This window comes from Phyllobates terribilis, unplaced genomic scaffold (assembly GCF_046119375.1).
Source record: "Phyllobates terribilis strain yellow unplaced genomic scaffold, ASM4611937v1 Scaffold_51__1_contigs__length_9155689, whole genome shotgun sequence".
NCBI lineage: Eukaryota > Metazoa > Chordata > Amphibia > Anura > Dendrobatidae > Phyllobates > Phyllobates terribilis.
The window spans coordinates 2,243,436-2,263,883 of record NW_027362811.1 but is presented as its reverse complement, the minus strand read 5'-3'; the positions used below and the strand labels follow the sequence as shown (position 1 = coordinate 2,263,883).

Sequence of the window (20,448 nt, the reverse complement as noted above, 5' to 3'; positions counted from 1 at the left end):
AAACAAGAATACAGAAAGTTTCATCAGACAGCAGGAGGGGATGAAAATAAATAAATGGACATGGTAATAATAGAAGCAGTAATGCAGAGGAACACATATAAAGGTATACCATATTTTTCGGACTATAAGATGCTCTTTTTTTCTCCAAATTTTTGGAGGAAAATGTGGGGTGCATCTTATAGTCCGAATGTGCTATATACTGTGGCTGTGGATGGTGGGGCGTGTGGGGGATCGGCAGTGGCAGAGGGGGGCACAGGAGGCTGGAGCCGCCTGCTGCAGCCTGCACTGTCCCCTCTGCTAAAGAAAATGAATATTCACTGCTCCCCACGCCCATGGCCGTGGGTAGAAGTAAATATTCATATTCATTCTCCTTAATAGAGCGCACAGTGTAGCTACATCCGCGGCTCCTGTTATGGCTCAGCGGTCACGTGTGCCCGCTATTAAGTAGCATGAATGTGCATTACTCTCCACTCCCATGTGCCTGGGGAACAGTGAATCTTCATTCTCTTTAATAGCATGCACATGTTATCGCCGAGCCGCAACAGGAGTCACGGCTACAGCTACGGTGTGCGCCCACTATTAAGGAAAGTGAATAGTCACTGCTCTCCATGCCAATAGTCCCGGCGTTGGGAGCAGTGACTATTACGGCAGCTCATCTCACCGTGTGAGGGCGCATGGCAGTGATGTCATGCACGGCTCACACAGTGAGATCAGTGCTGGCAGTAGAACGGGACGCAGCGCTGGAGCAGAGGGAAGGTGAGTAGAATTGTTTATTTTTTTATGTGCAGCATATTAGGGATGGCGGTGCCATGCATACCAGGATGAGGGGTGCCATGCATACCAGGATGGGGGATGAGGGGTGCCATGCATACCAGGATGGGGTATTTGGGTGCCATGCATACCAGGATGGGGGATGAGGGGTGCCATGCATACCAGGATGAGGGGTGCCATGCATACCAGGATGAGGGGTGCCATGCATACCAGGATGGGGATGAGGGGTGCCATGCATACCAGGATGGGATGAGGGGTGCCATGCATACCAGGATGGGGATGAGGGGTGCCATGCATACCAGGATGAGGGGTGCCATGTATACCAGGATGGGGATGAGGGATGCCATGCATACCAGGATGGGATGAGGGGTGCCATGCATACCAGGATGGGGATGAGGGGTGCCATGCATACCAGGATAGGGATGAGGGGTTCCATGCATACCAGGATGGGGGATGAGGGGTGCCATGCATATCAGGATGGGGGTGAGGGGTGCCATGTACAGTACAGATCAAAAGTTTGGACACACCTCAGTTAAAGATTTTTTCTGTATTTTCATGACTATGAAAATTGTACATTCTCACTGAAGGCATCAAAACTATGAATTAACACATGTGGAATTATATACTTAACAAAAAAGTGTGAAACAACTGAAAATATGTCTTATATTCTAGGTTCTTCAAAGTAGCCACCTTTTGCTTTGATGTCTGCTTTTGGCATTCTCTTGATGAGCTTCAAGAGGTCTGTACTGTATACCAGGATGGGGGATTGGGGTCCCATGCATATCAGGATGGGGATGAGGGGGCCATGCATTCCAGCATGGGGGTGAGGGGTGCCATGCATATCAGGATGGGGGATTGGGGTGCCATGCATATCAGGATGGGGATGAGGGGGCGATGCATACCAGGATGGGGGTGGGAGCCACTTTTAACAGGAAGCCATATATACCAGGATGGTGGATATTAACAGAATTGGGTGACATTACCTCTATAACAGGGTCAGCAGCAGACCCTCTTCCCCTTAACAGTGCATCATGACCACATTTTTCGCTTAAATGTTTTTTTTCTATTTTCCTCTTCTAAAACCTAGGTGCAGCCTATGGTCCGGTGCGTCTTGCGAAAAATCGGTCATCTTTATTGACACGTTATATAGATAGACAAGGACCATATAAAAACAATTAAAACAGTCAAACAGGCCCAAAAGAAAAAGCTCGAACTCTAAATATATATTCGGGATAATACCAAACCCATTAGAGTACAGGTGCTAACGTGAGTAGACTTAAATACAGCAACAATAATACAAAATGTAAAAAGAACATAAATATAAATGTATTTGTCACTGGGTCCCATATGAGGATATTAACATAGATAGTCACGTTGATTAGATAAAAACAGTTAGTATAGTAGCCATCATCCTGTAATACCCTCAAATATAAATAGATGTATGCCACATATCACAAAGGTGTGTACATGGAAAGATGCCACACAAGAGATTAAGAAAATAGCTGGTGTGAGGCTATGTGCACAAAAAGCGATTTTAATGCGCTTTTGCGGCGTATTTTCGCTGCAAAAACGGATTAAAATCGCTTGTAATAGGTCTGCCATGTACTGCAATGTAAATCCGCATGTACTGTGCACATCATGCGGAAATTTCCGCTGCGAATTTGCATTGCAGTAAAAACCTCAGCAAGACCAATTCTAGTGCGATTTCGCTGCGAAATTGCTGCCATTGACATTGACTTGCATTGAATCGCATAAGATCCGCATTACTACATGTTACCCGGGTCTCCGCCAGACCCGGGTACCATAGTACCTGTAGTTAAAAAATAAACATATACTTACCTTCTGATGGCTCCCTGTCTGCTCCCGGCGGTGCTGCTTGCTCTTCGGCTGCTCGCGGTGGTAAAAGGATCTTTCGCGGTCGCGTGACCTGTCGCATGACTAAATGACGTCATGGAAGGTCCTTTTACACCACCGCGAGCCGCCGAAGGAGACCGGGGGCCGTCGGAAGGTGAGTATAATTGTTTTTTTTTTATTTTTCAACATTTTTGTTCTTTTTTTTTTACCATTGATGCTGCATTTGCAGCATTGTAACTTGGTCACACAACATAATTCCATGCCGGTTGCATGGGTTTATATAGTGTGACTAAGTTGTCAAGCACTTTCCAAGTGATGCTAAAATTGCTTGGAAAAGCGCTTGATAACCCGCATGCAGAAATGCATGCAAAAACGCTTCACAAATGCTTCTACCTGGCATGAAAAGCGCATGTAAAATCCGCATGAGTTTTTTCTGCCAGGGAGATGCAGAAACGTTCCGCAGCATTTCTGCATCGTGGGCACTTAGCCTTATAGAAAACCACACATGAGCATGTAAAGCCCAGGAATGAAACCTGAAAGAACAATGCAATGAAAAATCCAATGTGAACCACCTGTGGTGTGGATAAATCCTCTAATAGGCAAATGGAAACTTTCTGGCTAAAATATCCATGGTGGGATCAAGTATACCACCTGCATAAGTGATGTGGGGGGTATTAAGGACCATGCTCTGGCATGGAATGCACGTGTTCGGACATGCGCAACCACGGACAATGATCCTAGATGCGCTCCGGCATGGAGCGCATAACTACGGGCATGCTCAGTCTCGGGTACGAGTGTCGCGGCAGATGAGAAGTAGCGCAGGCGCAGTACATTATTGTAGATAGGCTCCATTCTATAACCAGAAAAGAGTAGTGGTCGACAGCACTCACTGTGAAGGACGTATGTCTATAGTCCACAAGGAACCCACATGGGAGTACAATGGCATGTAAGAAAAGAAGACAGCATCCATGCATGCCAGGGTGTTCAATTGCAAAAGTAGTGTTAATTCCACCATTCCATAAACAACGTTTCAACCCGGTGTGGGTCTTTATCAAGTCGTAGTTGTATTCTTTTCTTATATTAGACTCCATTCTTTATATCCTATAACAATTTACCTATGGGAATGGGTCTCCTACTCTGGGGAGGGGTTTTGGATGAAGTGAGATATTTAACCCCTTTACAGCCCATGACGTACTAATACGCGTCAGTGCCCTGGGCTTTAAGAGCCTGACCCTTATTAGTACGTCATTGCGATCGCGCGCGCACACAGGCTGTGCGGGTGCGATCGCCTATGGGTTATCTGCTTACTCAGGAGAAATTGCACAACAAACTGCATGGTGCAATTTCTCCTGTTACCCTTCTGAAAATGCGAAAGTGGGGGCTGAAAAACATTTTTGTGGGAAAAATGTGAAAATTTTATTTTTATGGCTCAATTTTATAAACTTCTGTGAAGCACCTGGAGGTTCAAGGTGCTCACCACACATCTAGATAAGTTCCCTGAGGGGTCTAGTTTCCAAAATGGTGTCACTTGTTGGGGGTTTCCACTGTTTAGGCACATCAGGGGCTCCCCAAATGCAACATGGCGTCCGCTAATTATTCAAGCAAATTTTACATTCAAAAAGTTACCCCTGCGAAAATAAAAAAAAATTGGGTCTAAAGTAACATTTTTGTGAAAAAAGTTAAATGTTCATTTTTTTCTTCCACATTCCAAAAATTCCTGTGAAGCACCTGAAGGGTTAATAAAGTTCTTGAATGTGGTTTTGAGCACCTTGAGGGGTGCAGTTTTTACAATGGTGTCACTTTTGGGTATTTTCTGTCATAAAGACCCCTCAAAGTGACTTTAAATATGATGTGGTTAATCTTATCACTTCAAAACCCAATACAAGAGCGTCACACCTTACTCTTTTCCCCCACCTTCCCCGGCCTTTAGCAATCTCCAGGCACCGTAAAGGTATGTACTGTTGTTCGTACAAATGGCTTCTGATGATATCTCTCCAACAAGCATCTATTGGACTTTTCAATATCATTCTGCTGTGAATATTAACTCTAAACACTTTCAATCCTGGATATCTATCAGAGAACGGTCTATAGCCCGTCTCTTCTCTGGCAAAGGGCGTATCCAGTACCCTTGCTATCTGCCAGCCTGATTCTGATATTATAAGTTATACGCTCTGTAGGCACCATGTACACGTCATAAAGCAGGGATAGATAAAACACCAAATCACAGGCCACTGCAACGACCTGTAACACTACCAACATACAGATGCAGCTCACTAAATTAGAATATCATCAAAAAGTTAATTTATTTCAGTTCTTCAATACAAAAAGTGAAACTCCTATATTATATAGAGTCATTACACACAGAGTGATCTATTTCAAGTGTTTATTTCTGTTAATGTTGATTATTATGGCTTATAGCCAATGAAAACACAACAGTCATTATCTCAGTAAATTAGAATACTTTATAACAACAGCTTGAAAAATGTTTTTAAAATTTTAAAAAGGTGGATAAGCGTGGGGGCTTCAGGGAAAGAAAGAATATATTCAGTATTTATCAATATTTCCCTGACATCCCCCCTCTTTGAGGTGGCCTAGGGGGCTGATTTACAGATTGCCCCTTTAAGTCCACCTGCTGGCCCACACATCCTGCTGATCCGACAAGCCGTGGACCCAACTTGCACACCACCCTGACCGACTGGGGATTTAGCTTTCCAATCACCCTCACCGGTTTGGGATACCTTTTCCCCACACCTCTGAAAGGCTATGGGTACCTCCCTCTCATACTCCTGACAGACAGAGGGGCACACCTCTCTTTTACCTTGCCCGTTTATGGGACCTACCCTTTTTGCCATCATTTTTACCTCGGGAGCCTTGCTCACTAGGGGGAAGCTACGACCGGCCATGTCACAGCCCATCACGACACTGGTTGGCGACATGGGACCCCTTTACCTATGACCCCGTGTTTCTCCCCATCTCTTCCCATTACGTGTGGAGCCATGCTAGTCATGGGGCATCTACCATTGACCCTGTCACTATCTGGCTTGACACTGGTCACCCGTACGGGATGACCTGGTGTCCGTGCATTTTCCCCTTGCCCTTAGCACTTATGCTGGTTCGTTTTAGGGGATCCTGAGCAGCATCACCCCGTTCCAGATCAATTCCCAATAGCACATTAGTGGGGAGATTCTCCGACACCCCCACTTCCCTTAACCCCCTTCCCGCACCCCAGTCCTGGAAAACTCAGGCCATCGGTATGTGACGGCGAACACCCCCAAACCCGGTGACAGTCAGGGTCTTCCCAGGAATGAGTTCCTCTGGTAACACGAACTCAGGGCGGATGAGGGTACGTTCTGCGCCAGTGTCCTTAAGGCTAACAGTAACTGTGTTGCCCACAGTAACAGGTTGTAAGTTCTCCTGGGCCTGGCCAACCTTCCCACCCACAAAAAGAATGGCTGCAGTAGGCCCTGGGGCCTCAGATGTGGTGTCCCTGTTCTGCCTCTCTGGGCAGACAAGGCAGATGTGACCCGTTTGGTCACAAGTATAGCACTTACGCGAGTCAAATGTAGTCCAGGTGCTGGAAGATGGGGCAGAACCCGCTGAGGGCCGGCTGGCTGGAACACTGGGGGTGGTTATAGGCTTACCCCCTTTCCAGATGGCGGCAGCTGACTTCCGCACCTCTGATGTGCGGCTGGCCTCATAGCCATCCGTAATCTGGGGTGCTTTGGCTCCCGGTCCAGCACAAACTGTCTCACCTCCACAGGGCAAAGATGAAGAAACAGGTCCTTCACCATCAGATCCTTCAGGTCCTAGAAGGTGGTGACTGACAGTCCTTGGACCCACTGCTCAAAGTTTGTTCTGAGCCCATCCACCACATCACTGTAGCTATCATGTGGTCCACATTGGAGGGCTCTGAACTTTTTCCTGTAAACCTCCGGAGTCAGCTGGTACTTTTTTATCAGGGCCTGCTTGATGGCCTCATAGGCTCCATCTTGTTTTCGAGGGAAAGAAGCAAACACCTCCAGAGCTTTTCCTCTGAGCCCTGGGGTTAAGTACCTTGCCCACTGGTCGGCAGGCAGCTGATACTGTCTGCAGGATTTTTCAAACCCTCGTAGAAATATGGCCAAGTCCCCATCCTTTTCCATAACAGGGAAATGCTCAGGACGGAGTTTAAAACGGCTGGCACTGTTGGACTCGCTGGTCTGTGTGGAGGGTGGCTCCTTCTGCAGCCGGGCTAGCTCCAGCTGGTACTTTCACTGCTCTCGCTCAGCTTGGGCCTGGCGCTCAGCTCTCTCAGCCTCTTGCTTCTGGAATTTCAGAATCAGCTGCAGTCGTCCATCACGGTCGTCTGCAGCGAGCTGCTCCATGGCCATGTGCAGGTGGGGGTCCACACTACCCTGGCTGCAAGTCTGGCTGGCAATCACAGGTGGGACCCCTGCAGCAGCGCCATCTGAGCCTTGGCTGGCCACGACATCATCAGGGCTCTGCTTTCGGACAGGCTCTGCAGCACCTTGCAACAGTTCAGCAATCATTTGGGCCCTCTTTTTGCCCGTGGGGTTAATCTGTCTCCGCTCACAGAGGGCAGTGAGTGTGGCCTTTGAATGCTGGGTATAACCAGGGCTCTTCACGTGTAGTTATTGCCAAATAAAAGATAGGACAGAAAAACAAGAGAAGGGAAGGGGATGCAACTGCTATACGTACCGTTATGTCCCAGATAAAAAATATTAAAACACTGAGTCTGATTTCTTTAAACTCTGCACAGAATTCTTTCAAGAACCGTGCAAGTTTTCAGTGACAGCAGTGATTGCTCAATCCAGCCACTGATGGTCTGTAATATCCCACCGCTTGCCACCAATTTGTCAGGTATTCCACAGAGACGACACCGGGGAGGCCACACAATATCTCACCGTGCCGTCACTGTGTCACGGATTTCGTCCGGAATCGCGAGCACATCATCCAGACTACTCACTACTTGGGTATCGGCAAGCTACCAGTGAGCGTATGGCGTCACACCTCTGGATTCCAACACATGGAATAGGTGTTTACGCCCTCTGTATGGTCACTGTCAGCTTCACGATAGCCCGATTATTATTATTATTTGCTGCCACCACCGTCCAGATTTGAAATATAATACAGGCCTGGACGAACGCCTGCATTCTGGTAGCGTATGGCTTCGGGGGAGGGAATGATTACAGGACAAAAGAAACAGAACTATTAAATGTTATATTTAATCCAAAAGGGAGGCAGTGTTTAGAAAATATATATACAAGGATTTTACAAAAGAGACATTCAATACATTTCGCAGTTACACAAAATAATAAGGATTAAAGAAGAAACTTACTCTATACATTTCGCAGGGACAAATCAGCATAGGTGGAGGAGGGGCTCCCCGATTTTGCTTTGGACGTTATCGAACATGACCCTTTGCTTATAGTATCTATACCCCCCCCGGCAATGAGTCCTCTTCTATCCTCAGCAGACTATCTTATGCTGAAGGGAGAGACCTGCCCACACCCCTCATGTGCTGACATCACAGGGGCTGGGCTCTACCCTTCATGTTTTTATTAAAAACGCTAACTTCTACGATAACTTATCGCTCGTTGATCACAGAAGCTTGCAAGCAATGCCATATTTTCCGTTATGATTTTACCTTTTTTTAGGGACCAGACATGGCTTAATTGCGACCCGTTATTCTGGTGCTTTTGCGTTACAGCTCCACGGAGGGGTTTTCAGTAATGAGAAAATATGTATATGTTCCTTGGCTAACCCTGCCACTGAAAATATAGGTCCCATCATCATTCGAATTATGGAACTTACAATAGTCAGTATTCTGTATCGGTGCCAGCTTGACGATAGATTTCCTTTTGAATCTCGGGAAGCAAGCTTCAACAGTTACACGTAACAGTTATCGATTGCTAGTTCTTGTCTTGGGACAAAAGGTGGATAAGGGAGGGGGTGAGGGGGCTTCAGGGGAAGAAAGAAAGAGAATATATTCAACCTCTGATTGCTCAGATGATGCACTGTACTACTGTAGTGCGGTGTATTATCACTGCATGTCAGTGTAATACTCACGGCCCCATACACATGAGATAAGTGTTGGCTGAACAGTCATTTGGCAGACCTCTATCTCTCCCGACGCCCCCACACACACAAATATTCAAGCTTTTCTGTGGTCAGTATGAGATAGTCGCCTCCAGACTCCTATAGCGGAGGATTATCTACAGGAAGAACAAGCGGATTAACGTCTGAAATTCAGGATGCCAGATCTTTCTGTGCTCTGACGTCATCGGTCGGGAGGCCCCCAAATACATTATATAGTCGACCAAACCCCCCAAAATCAATGCTTTCATACAACTTTAGTCTATTGTATTTGGAGGATGTTAAAATGTAACTTATTTGATGCTGCCTATGGCCCAGCCTAATAGACTTTCGTACATTGCAGGCCCTGACACCATTATTAGGCATTACAGTATCGTAGTAACTAGACAGCCCCATACTATTGAGTACTTGGGGGAGGAGGGGCATTCAGCCGAACTCTGTTAAACCGTCTTAGATTCCATGTTTGCTCATGACAACAGCAAGTGGTTCAACTGCCAGGGTTTTGTTGCAGACGCCCCTGTGCCATCTCTGTGGTGTACATCTATGTTCTGGTGCCCAAAAGAACTTTTTTTTTTTTTTAACAATGTTACAGTGTTGAAAAATGGCAAAATGTGTTTTATGCTTTTTTGCATGTTTTTTTCTTTTTGCAAGAATTGTTGGTGCCAATTTTCTTTTGAAACAATTTAATATTTGCTTTTTTCCGGTGTTTTTCTTGTAATATAGAAGGCCAGAAATAAACCACATAAAACACTGTACATGGAGAGCTTGGTATCAAATAATTTATGTCCACAGAGTTTGTGGAAACAAAAAAGCTTTTATAAAAGCCTCAAACTTCTGTGTCTAAATCAGGCATGAGATCTAACGTGATAGGAGATTACAGTCCGGGGAAGACGGGAAACATTCATATAGACGGCCAGTGGTGATCTAGTCAGTGACGGACTCTGGCCAAATATGTTTAGTCTTCATCATGAAGTAGTTATTTCTCATGTCACGTGTAATGAATCTCTCCTGCAGTATTGCTAATGCCGATTCCAGTGTCGGTAAATGAGATGAGAATTAGCATTATGGACGATGAGTCTATGAGAAACGTATTCAGCTGCAGACTCCGAGGAAGAAACTGCTTGTTGTCTGTGGCCTAAAATATATAGGTTTATTGGTAGGTGTAAAGAAGACAACTAAATACTGTAAAATCAAAAATCTCCTCATGTTTCCCCTTATTGTCTCCATTAATTGTATTATTGCACAAGATTTTTATGATGTTACATCGGCTCATCTTCTCATTCAGGTCTCTACAATATCAGATCCTCTCAGTGAAGATCGTCTATATAAGATAATTTTCCTGATTTACCCATCAAAGATGGACATGGACAGAGACAAGATGGCGGAGAGGATATTACACCTCACCCTAGAGATCCTCTTCCGGCTTACTGGAGAGGTGAGAGATTCTGATGACGTCACATTACATCATTCTTATCTATGGGAATAACAGATGGACAGAACTGGAGAGGTGAGGACTCTGGAAATGTCTGTAGTGAGATTTATTAATGTGTCTCTCCATAACCAGGATTACACAGTAGTGAAGAAGACCTCTAGTGAACGCTGTCAGGACCCTGTGTCTGAGGGATGGGGAAGACCCAAGAGTCCAATCACAGGGCCTCCATCTCACCACCTGATGCATGAGGACATCAATGACCAGAAGATCCTAGAACTCACCTACAAGATGATTGAGCTGATGACTGGAGAGGTGACACTGCTGGGAATGCTGGGACATTATACAGTAACGCTATGAAGGGATCGAGGGGATGACGGTATCATTGTATGTGTCAGGTTCCTATAAGGTGTCAGGATGTCGCTGTCTATTTCTCCTTGAAGGAGTGGAAGTATTTAGAAGGACACAAAGATCTGTACAAGGACGTCATGATGGAGGTTCCCCAGCCCCTCACATCACCAGGTAATAGACAGGACTAAATACACACGGCCTATAATTATCTGTATGTAAAGAATGAATTCAGTCCCTGTATGTGTTTCCTACAGATCAATCCAGTAAGAGGACAACACCAGAGAGATGTCTCCATCCTCTTCTTCCACAGGACTGTGAAGAAGATGAAGAAGATCCCAATGTTCCTCAGGATCATCAGGTAGATGGATAGAAGGTGTTATGAGATCTCCCCTATGATGTGTAGACGGTTGTGACAGTCTTGTGTTCAGTCTTGTTTTATCCACTAGTAAAACCGTATTTTTCGGACTATAAAACGCACTTTTTTCCTCCAAAATTTTGGAGGAAAGTGGGGGGGGGTGCGTCTTATAGTCCAATATATATAAATATTGTGGCTGTGGGTGGTGGAGGGATGTGGGGGGAGCGGCAGCGGCGGAGTAGCGGGGCACAGGAGGCAGCAGCCACCTTCTGCAGCCTACACTGTGCCCGCTACTAAACAAAATGAATATTCACTGCTCCCCATGCCCATGGGCATGGGGAGCAGTAAATATTCACTTTCCTTCATAGCGCGCACACTGTGCCTGCAGCGCAGCTCCTAGTATGTATGGCACCCTTCATCCCTGTATGTATGGCACCCTTCATCCCTCTTCCTGATATGCTTGGCACCCCTCATCCTAGTATGCTTGGCACCCCCTGATCCCTGTCACTCTGCACACACACACAAAAAAAAAACAATTATACTCACCTCCTCTCTCCTCCAGCGCTGCCTCCCACTCTGCTGCCTACAGGGATCTCACTATGTGAGCCGCGCATGGCGTAACTGCCATGCGCCCTCACACTGTAAGATCCTTTGACGGAATAGTCACTGCTTCCCACGCCCGAACTGTGTGCGTGGGGAGCAGTGACCATTCCCTCACCTTAATAGCGCGCACACAGTACATGCTGTGCGGCTCCTGCTGTGGCCGGCGGTCTGTGTGCCCGCTATTGAAGACCATGAATATTCACTAGAACCCATGGGAGTGGATTGTAGTAAATATTTATGGTCTTTAATAGCGGGCACACTGACCGCCGAGGTCAGCAGGAGCCGCGCTGTTGGTACTGTGTGTGCTCTATAAAGGAGAGTGAATGGTCACTGCTCACCACGCACCCAGTTCCGGCATGAGGAGCAGTGACTATTCCGTCACAGCATCTCACAGTGTGAGGGTGCATGGCAATTACACCATGCGCGGCTCACATAGTGAGATCCCTGTAGGCAGCAGAGTGGGAGGCAGCGCTGGAGGAGAGAGGAGGTGAGCATAATTGTTTCTTTTTTGTGTGCAGCGTGACGGGGATCAGGGGGTGCCAAGCATACTAGGATGAGGGGGGCCATACATACCAGGATGGGGGTGAATGGTGCCTTACATACCAGGAGGAGGGTGAGGGGTGCCATACATACCAGGATGAGGGTGAGGGGTGCCATACATACCAGGATGGGGATGAAGGGTGCAATACATACCGGGAAGAGGGATGAGGGGGGCCATACATACCAGTATGAGGTATGAAGGGTGCCATACGTACCAAGATGGGGGTGAGGGGGGCCGTACATATCAGGATGAGGGATGAAGGGGGCCATGTATACCAGGATTGGGAAGAGGGGTGCCATGCATATCAGGATGGGGATGAGTGCCTCATATAGGGGGCCATATATACCAGTATGGGGGATATTAACAGAATTGGGGGACATTACCCCTATGACGGTGTCTGCAGCAGACCCCCTCCCCTTTAACAGGGCATCATGACCACATTTTTTGCTTACATTTTTTTTTCTATTTTCCTCCTCTAAAAGCAAGGTGTGTCTTATGGTCCGAAAAATATGGTATATGTTTTATACTTGTGTAATGAGAACGGTGGAGATGGCAGGATTAGAGCTGATCATAGATGGGACTTCTCCATCTGTCTGTGACTTCTACGATATTTTTTTCAGGGTGAAGATCTGATCCATATTAATACTACAGAGACATATGTGAGGGGTGATGAGCGGTGTAAGGAGGAGATATCTGCATATGACTACCCAGGTGAGTAGTAACCATGAAATGTTGAGAAGTCTCAGATTTTTCTCAGTAATAGTGGTGGAGAATGCAGCACTAATGGACCAGGGTGCACGAGTAGGGTCCAAACCGCATATACACTGTTCCAAATTATTATGCAAATAATATTTTCTCAGATTTTCCCAAATTACCTATATGAATTGCAGTCATTGTAATTTTCCAGTCAAATAACTATTAGAGTACAATTGAAAGGTTTTTGTACAAACTGCCTATGATAACAGTATATTTTTTAAAAAAATAAAACACTCAAACTGCACTCAAAATGCATGTTCCAAATTATTATGCACAGCAGAGTTTTCAACCTTTTCATTTTAATAAAGAACAAAAAAATGGTCATTTTTGAAATTATAAGCATTAGCCGGTTATTACAAACTGAAATCAAACAGTTTTCAACTCAAAACTTTATTCTAGGTGATGTTACATTTGCACATAGGACCCCTTGTTCAAAAGGAGCTTCTGAACTCTCTCGTCCATTGAATTTGTCAGGTTTTGGATGGTTTCTGCTTCAATTGTTTTGGATGAGGACAGAATACCCTCCCAGAGCTGTTGCTTAGATGTGAACTGCCTCCAGCCATCATAGACACTCCTTTTGATGATGCTCCAGAGGTTCTCAATGGGGTTGAGGTCAGGGGAGCATGGGTGCCACACCATAAGTTTGTCCCCTTTTATGCCCATAGCAGCCAGAGATGCAGATGTGTTATGTGCAGCATGAGATGGGGCATTATCATGCATGAAAATGATCTTGCTGCGGAATGCACGGTTCTTCTTCTTGAACCATGGAAGGAAGTGCTGTTTGAGAAACTCCACATACATTATGGAGTTCATCTTTACCCCTTCAGGGATCCTAAAAGGGCCGGCAATCTCTCTCCCCATGATTCCAGCCCAAAACATTACTCCACCTCCTCCTTGTTAGCACCGTAGCCGTGTTTGCATGGGGTGTCCATCAACCAGCCATCCTCCACTCCATCCATCTGGACCATCGAGAACATTTCATGCATGATAATGCCCCGTCTCATGCTGCACATAACACATCTGCATCTCTGGCTGCTATGGGCATAAAAGGGGACAAACTTATGGTGTGCCCCCATGCTCCCCTGACCTCAACCCCATTGAGAACTTCTGGAGCATCATCAAAAGGAGTGTCTATGATGGCGGGAGGCAGTTCACATCTAAGCAACAGCTCTGGGAGGGTATTCTGTCCTCATGCAAAACAATTAAAGCAGAAACCATCCAAAACCTGACAAATTCAATGGACGAGAGAGTTCAGAAGCTCCTTTCGAACAAGGGGTCCTATGTGCAAATGTAACATCACCTAGAATAAAGTTTTGAGTTGAAAACTGTTTGATTTCAGTGTGTAATAACCTGCTAATGCTTATAATTTCAAAAATGACCATTTTTTTGTTCTTTATTAAAATGAAAAGGTTGAAAACTCTGCTGTGCATAATAATTTGGAACATGCATTTTGAGTGCAGTTTGAGTGCTTTATTTTTTTAAAAATATACTGTTATCATAGGCAGTTTGTACAAAAACCTTTCAATTGTACTCTAATAGTTATTTGACTGGAAAATTACAATGACTGCAATTCATATAGGTAATTTGGGAAAATCTGAGAAAATATTATTTGCATAATAATTTGGAACACAGTGTAATATAAGAGAAACCTCGGCACTCAGGTAATGAATTTTACCAAAAATAATTTTAATTGCAGTCCACAGCAGAAAAAAAACAAAACCACGTTTTGGTCTATACGACCTTCATCAGTGTACCACTTGTTGGGAATGACAATAGGAAAGGAGGGTGAGGATGCAGTGTCTCAGGCACGTGATCCCCTAAGACCAGAAGACAGGGAGAATGGGCTAAGGGATCACGTGCTTGAGACACTGCATCCTCACCCTCCTTTCCTATTGTCATTCCCAACATCAGATTTTTCTCAGTCTCCAGCTGTGGCTGCTTTTTCAGTGGTGTAGACTGGCGGTGTCACAATCATGTGATCACCATTTTGCCTCTAGACCACAACGTTATCCTCCACCCAAAACTGTTCAAATGACTTTTGGTATTGAAAGCCCTTTTCTATAGAACTTACAACCAGGAAGATCCACGTACGTAAATTAGAAGACGCTGACTCTTACCTGCCCAGATCTGTAAACTACAAAGCCAAATGACAACGTACTTAGAAGGTAGAAGCCTATAGACAAACTATGTAGTGAACGCCACTCCTAACAAGATATAACTCCTATACTAGACAAGGAGTATAAGAGACAAAATAAATAAAATAGTAATTGTATTAGTTTACACATCAAATAAAACACACAAGTATAATTAAAAGTATTAAAGGAGATGTTAAAACAGAGGTGAACACCTATTGAAAGAATAAAGAAACAACTTTAGAGTACACTATAGCTTATCACAGATAAGTATTGAGATTAGATGACAATTTATACCATTCGCAAAATACAAGAGTACACCCAGTATCGCCCAAATACCTAGAATTCATACAAAAGCTATACGAGGCACATAGGAGACCACAGGACACAGCAACACTAGTCAAAGTGTTGGTGCATAGATGGCAGTGTCATGTAAGAAATATAAGTACAGTATATAAAGCAAACCAGTGTGGACGTCCTGCCGAGATGTTCCCCCGACTCGCGTTTCGCGATCAGCTTCACTCTCAGGAGATCCTGATTGTGAAGTGCGAGTCAGGGGAACATCTCGGCAGGACGTCCACACTGGTTTGGCTAACGATAAACTACATAAACATTACACCTGTGCCATGATATATCTGTAAGCTAAATTTAAGACACCTCAGCTCTGCACTTATGAAAAGTTCTCTTTCAATGTCTAATATTTCTTCTTGAAACTCATCTGATAGAAAATATTGTCCCTTACGATAGTTTAGATTGCCAAGAGCCACCGAGCCCCAGACTCTAATTACCCCAGAGAGGTTTCACCACTAGTTACTCATTTTTTACTAGCAAAGACTGTTCAGTTTGATTATTTCTTGTCTATACTCAGATTTAACCCCTTCCCGCAGACAGTTTTTTGTTCCTAATCGGCCCCATTTTTCAAAACTGACGTGTGTCACTTTATGTGGTGATAATTTTGGAATTTTTCACAAAGGATAATAGGAAACAAATGGACCTTACAAATTATTTTCCAACTTTTTCTTGAATGTGACAATCCCCTATATACGGTTGTACACTACTGTCTGGGCACATGGCAGGTTAAGAAGGGAAGGAGCGCCATTTAGCTATTCCAATGCAGATCTTGCTGGGATAGTTTGCAGACACAATGTATTGGGGGCAATGTTCGTGGTCACCTGGCAGCTCAAAAGATGGCCACCACAAACAGGCTTGGTGCTATCTACTCCATTTTCCACATCCCAGGGATTGTCTTGCTAATCACCCTTTAATCCTTCTACATGGATCTGGACTTACACAGAGGCACCTAGGCTTGGGCCACTGTGTTACCTGCTGTTCTGTGGAGTGAGATGGGAAGAAGAATAGTCAGGTAGCCGGATCAGAACCAGGAGGGCAGAGAAAGTACAAAATCAGAAGACACAAGAGTAGTCAGTAAACGGGCCGAGGTCACAACAGGAACCAAATACACAAGCCGGGAGCTGATCACAGAGGACTGAACCAGAGGAGAACAAGGCTGGATCTGGCAGCTTCGGGCAATATGCTTAAGGTGGCTAACGGACACATAGTTGACGGGAGGTATGTATCACAGAGATGGCTGTCCTCTGTGATGGAACCTGGAATGCTCCTCTAGTGCACGTAAGCACTAAGAGGACTGTTTGGTGCACATGGGACCGGGTTACGGGTAGTTGGAGAGATGGGCAGGTCTAGCTACCCACATACTTCACCTCTGGGTGTGGTTAAGATATAAAATGGAGGCCGTTGTTTGGCACATGTTCTGTGTGTTTGCAGGGAGAAGGCCTCCTGTGTGTTGTGGTCTCCCGACTGAACCAGTGACCTGGATGCTACCCAGTCTGTGTGGGTGTGTGTAATTATTCAAAAATAATAATTGGTTTTATTCTTGGCAGATGACTGTACCAGGAGATCAGAGGGACAGCTGACATCTTCAATTTCTAAATCAGATGATCTTGAGAACCCACAGGATACAATTGAAGTGAATGCCATTTCTCCAGATATACCATCATCCCTTCCCAGCAAAGATCAATCATCTGATCCTGTGAAACAGGTCCTGTCTTCTGATTCATTACCGACTACTAAGAAAAATCAAAGTCACAAAATAAGCATTAAAAAACAAACTGCTCCTAAATCAAACAAGCCATTTTCATGTCCAGAATATGGAAATAGTTTTAAACATCCAAAAAATCATAAAGTGGAAAATACATTTTCTTGTTCGAAGTGTGAGAAATGTTTTAACCAGAAATTAGCTCTTGTTAGGCACCAGAGAATTCACACAGGAGTGAACCCTTATTCCTGTTCAGAATGTGGGAAATGTTTTAACCAGAAATCTGATTTGGTTACGCACCAGAGAATTCACACAGGGGAGAAGCCTTTTTCATGTTCAGAATGTGGGAAATGTTTTAACCAGAAATCTGATTTGGTTACGCACCAGAGAATTCACACAGGGGAGAAGCCTTTTTCATGTTCAGAATGTGGGAAATGTTTTAACCAGAAATCAAATTTGGTTACGCACCAGAGAATTCACACAGGAGAGAAGCCTTTTTCCTGCTCAGAATGTGGGAAACATTTTAGCCAGAAATCGTTTCTTGCTATACACAAAAGAATTCACACAGGGGAGAAGCCTTTTTCATGTTCAGAATGTGGGAAATGTTTTACAGAGAAATCAAATTTGGTTAAGCACCAGAGAACCCACACAGGGGAGAAGCCTTTTTCCTGCTCAGAGTGTGGGAAAAATTTTAACCATAAATGGGTCCTTGCTATACACAAAAGAACTCACACAGGGGAGAAGCCTTTTTTCTGTTCAGAATGTGGGAAATATTTTACACAGAAATCAAATTTAGTTAACCACCAGAGAACTCACACAGGGAAGAAACCCTTTTCATGTTCAGAATATTAGAAATGTTTGTATCGAAAATTGTATCTTTTTAACCCCTTTACCCCCGAGCCTGTTTTCACCTTCATGACCAGGCCAAATTTTACTCTGGAATACTTCAACAGATCTCACTGATTCTGGGAATGTTTGTTCGTGACATATTGTACTTCATGACGGTGGTAAAATTTGATTAATATGACTTGCTTTTATTTGTGAAAAAAAAATGGAAATTTGGCAAAAATGTAGAAAATGTATCAATTTTCAAACTTTAAATTTTTATTCCCTTAAAGCAGAGAGCTATTATGTCACACAAACTAGTTAATAAATAACATTTCCCGCATGTCTACTTTACATCAGCACAATTTTTGAAACAAAATATTTTTTCTTAGGAAGTTATAAGAATTAAAAGTTGACCAGCGATTTCTCATTTGAAGTGACTTTGAGGGGTCTGTATTACAGAAAATACCCCAAAAGTGACACCACTCTAAAAATTGCCATCCACAAGATGCTCAAAACCACATTCAAGATTTTTATTAGCCCTTCAGGTTCTTCACAGGAATTAATGGAATGTAGAAGGAAAAAGTTCACATTTAACTTTTTTCGCCCCAAAATTTTATTTTATACCCTATTAGTTTTTTATTACACATTACAGCCTGGGAAGGTCATTCAAAACCACCCACTGTGATCTCTTGAGCGAACAACTTTCTACTGCCCCCTATCATCCGGACAATTACACGATTGGCCGACGATTAACGGCGGAGGCCACAGGCTGTTTGCACTAACAGGCCGGTTATCAGAAAACTAACAGTGAGCGGATGGTAGATACACCTCTGGATTCCAAAACATGGAATATGTGTATGTAACCCCGAACGATCACCACTAGCTCCACGATAACCCCAGACTACTCGCTGCCACCACCAATCGTTTATAAGGCCGATTGGATAGCATATGGCTTTGAGGCGCGGTTACAGAACAAAACAACAATCTGGCTTCCGTCTCTACCATTCCACCGAAACTGCACTTACCAAAATTATTAATGATTTACTTACAGCCAAAGCTAACAGATAATTCTACATACTCCTCCTTCTAGACCTGTCCTCTGCCTTCGACACAGTTGACCACTGCCTCCTACTACAGATTCTCTCTTCCTTTGGTGTCAAAGATCTTGCCCTATCCTGGATCACCTCATACCTTTCTAACTGCACTTTTAGTGTCTCCCACTCCCACACTACCTCCTCACCTCGCCCCCTCTCTGTTGGAGCCCCTCAAGGCTCTGTCCTAGGACCCCTACTCTTCTCCATCTATACCCTTGACCTGAGAGAGCTCATAAAGTCCTATGGTTTCTAGTACCACCTGTATGCTGATGACACCCAGATCTACCTCTCTGGCCCAGATGTCACCTTTCTGCTGTCCAGAATCCCAGCATGTCTAGCAGCCATATCCTCCTTCTTCTCCTCTCGCTTCCTCAAATTCAATGTGAACAAAACTGAACTCATCATCTTTCCTCCATCTCACATATCTTTCCCATCTAATCTATCTATCACAATAAATAACATCTTTCTTTCCCCTGTACCAGAAATCCGCTGCCTCCTTGTAACTCTCGACTCTGCTGTCCTTCAAACCACACATCCAAGCTCTCGCCACCTCCTCTCGCCTCCAGCTCAAAAATATTTCCAGAATCCGTCCTTTCCTCAACCCTCAATCCAAACTAAACTGGTTGTGCATGCCCTCATCATCTCCCACCTCGACTACTGCAACATCCACCTCTGTGGCCTACCTGCTAACACTCTCGCAGTTCTCCAGTCTGTCCTTAACTCTGCTGCCCGACTAGTTTATCTCTCTCCTCGCTACTTCTCTGCTACCCCTCTCTGCAAATCTCTTCACTGGCTCCCAATTGCCCAGCGTATCCAGTTCAAACTACTAACCCTGACGTACAAAGTCATCCATAACCTTTTTCCTCCTTACAGCTCTGAACAAATCTCCTGATATATTCCCTCACGTAATCTCCGGTCCTCTCAAGACCTCCTTCTCTCCTCCACACTTATTCATTCGTTCCTCACCCAATCGCCTCCAAGACTTCTCCCGAATATCCCCCATCCTCTGGAATTCTGTGCCTCAACACGTCCGACTATCTGTCACATTCGGATACTTCAGACTGAACCTGAAAACCCATCTCTTCAAGAAAGCTTACAACCTGCAATGCCCATGCTGCCACATCACCACCACGAGAGCTGCTGCAACTCCCCACCTAACGTCTCCTTCCCCATCCTATAGCATGTAAGCCCGCAAGGGCAGGGTCCTCTTCCCCCTGTACCAGTCTATCATTCTTAGTTTATTTACTGTAAGTGATATCTGTATTTTGTATGTAACCCCTTCTTATTTACAGCATCATGGAATCAATGGCGTTATATAAATAATAATAATAATAATAATAAAAGGAACAGAACTATTAAATGTTATATTTAATTCAAAAGGAGACAGTGTTTATGAAAAATAAACCAAAGATTTTACAAAGGGGACAAAACAATACTGCATACAGTTATATAAAATAAAGTAATAAAACAAAAGAAACTTACCACCCTGATCACAGGAATGATTCAGCCTTAGGAAAAGAAAGTGCTTAGTTTGAAGAAAGTCCAGTGGATGGGAATCATACAGACACTGAAATGTATCTCTCTG

The 20,448-nt window shown here is 44.4% G+C and overlaps 1 protein-coding gene across 1 annotated transcript; it reads left to right on the top strand.

The window, feature by feature from the left end:
* The first annotated feature begins 1,447 nt into the window (after nt 1–1,447).
* On the top strand, nt 1,448–20,223 carry LOC141191698 (oocyte zinc finger protein XlCOF7.1-like). The gene is made up of 7 exons (XM_073661639.1): nt 1,448–1,510; nt 10,007–10,156; nt 10,286–10,465; nt 10,549–10,672; nt 10,756–10,859; nt 12,621–12,711; nt 16,787–20,223. The coding sequence occupies exons 2-7, from the start codon at nt 10,079–10,081 to the stop codon at nt 17,791–17,793; spliced, it is 1,584 nt and encodes a 527-aa protein (XP_073517740.1). The 5' UTR covers nt 1,448–1,510; nt 10,007–10,078; the 3' UTR covers nt 17,794–20,223.
* The last annotated feature ends 225 nt before the right edge of the window (nt 20,224–20,448 follow it).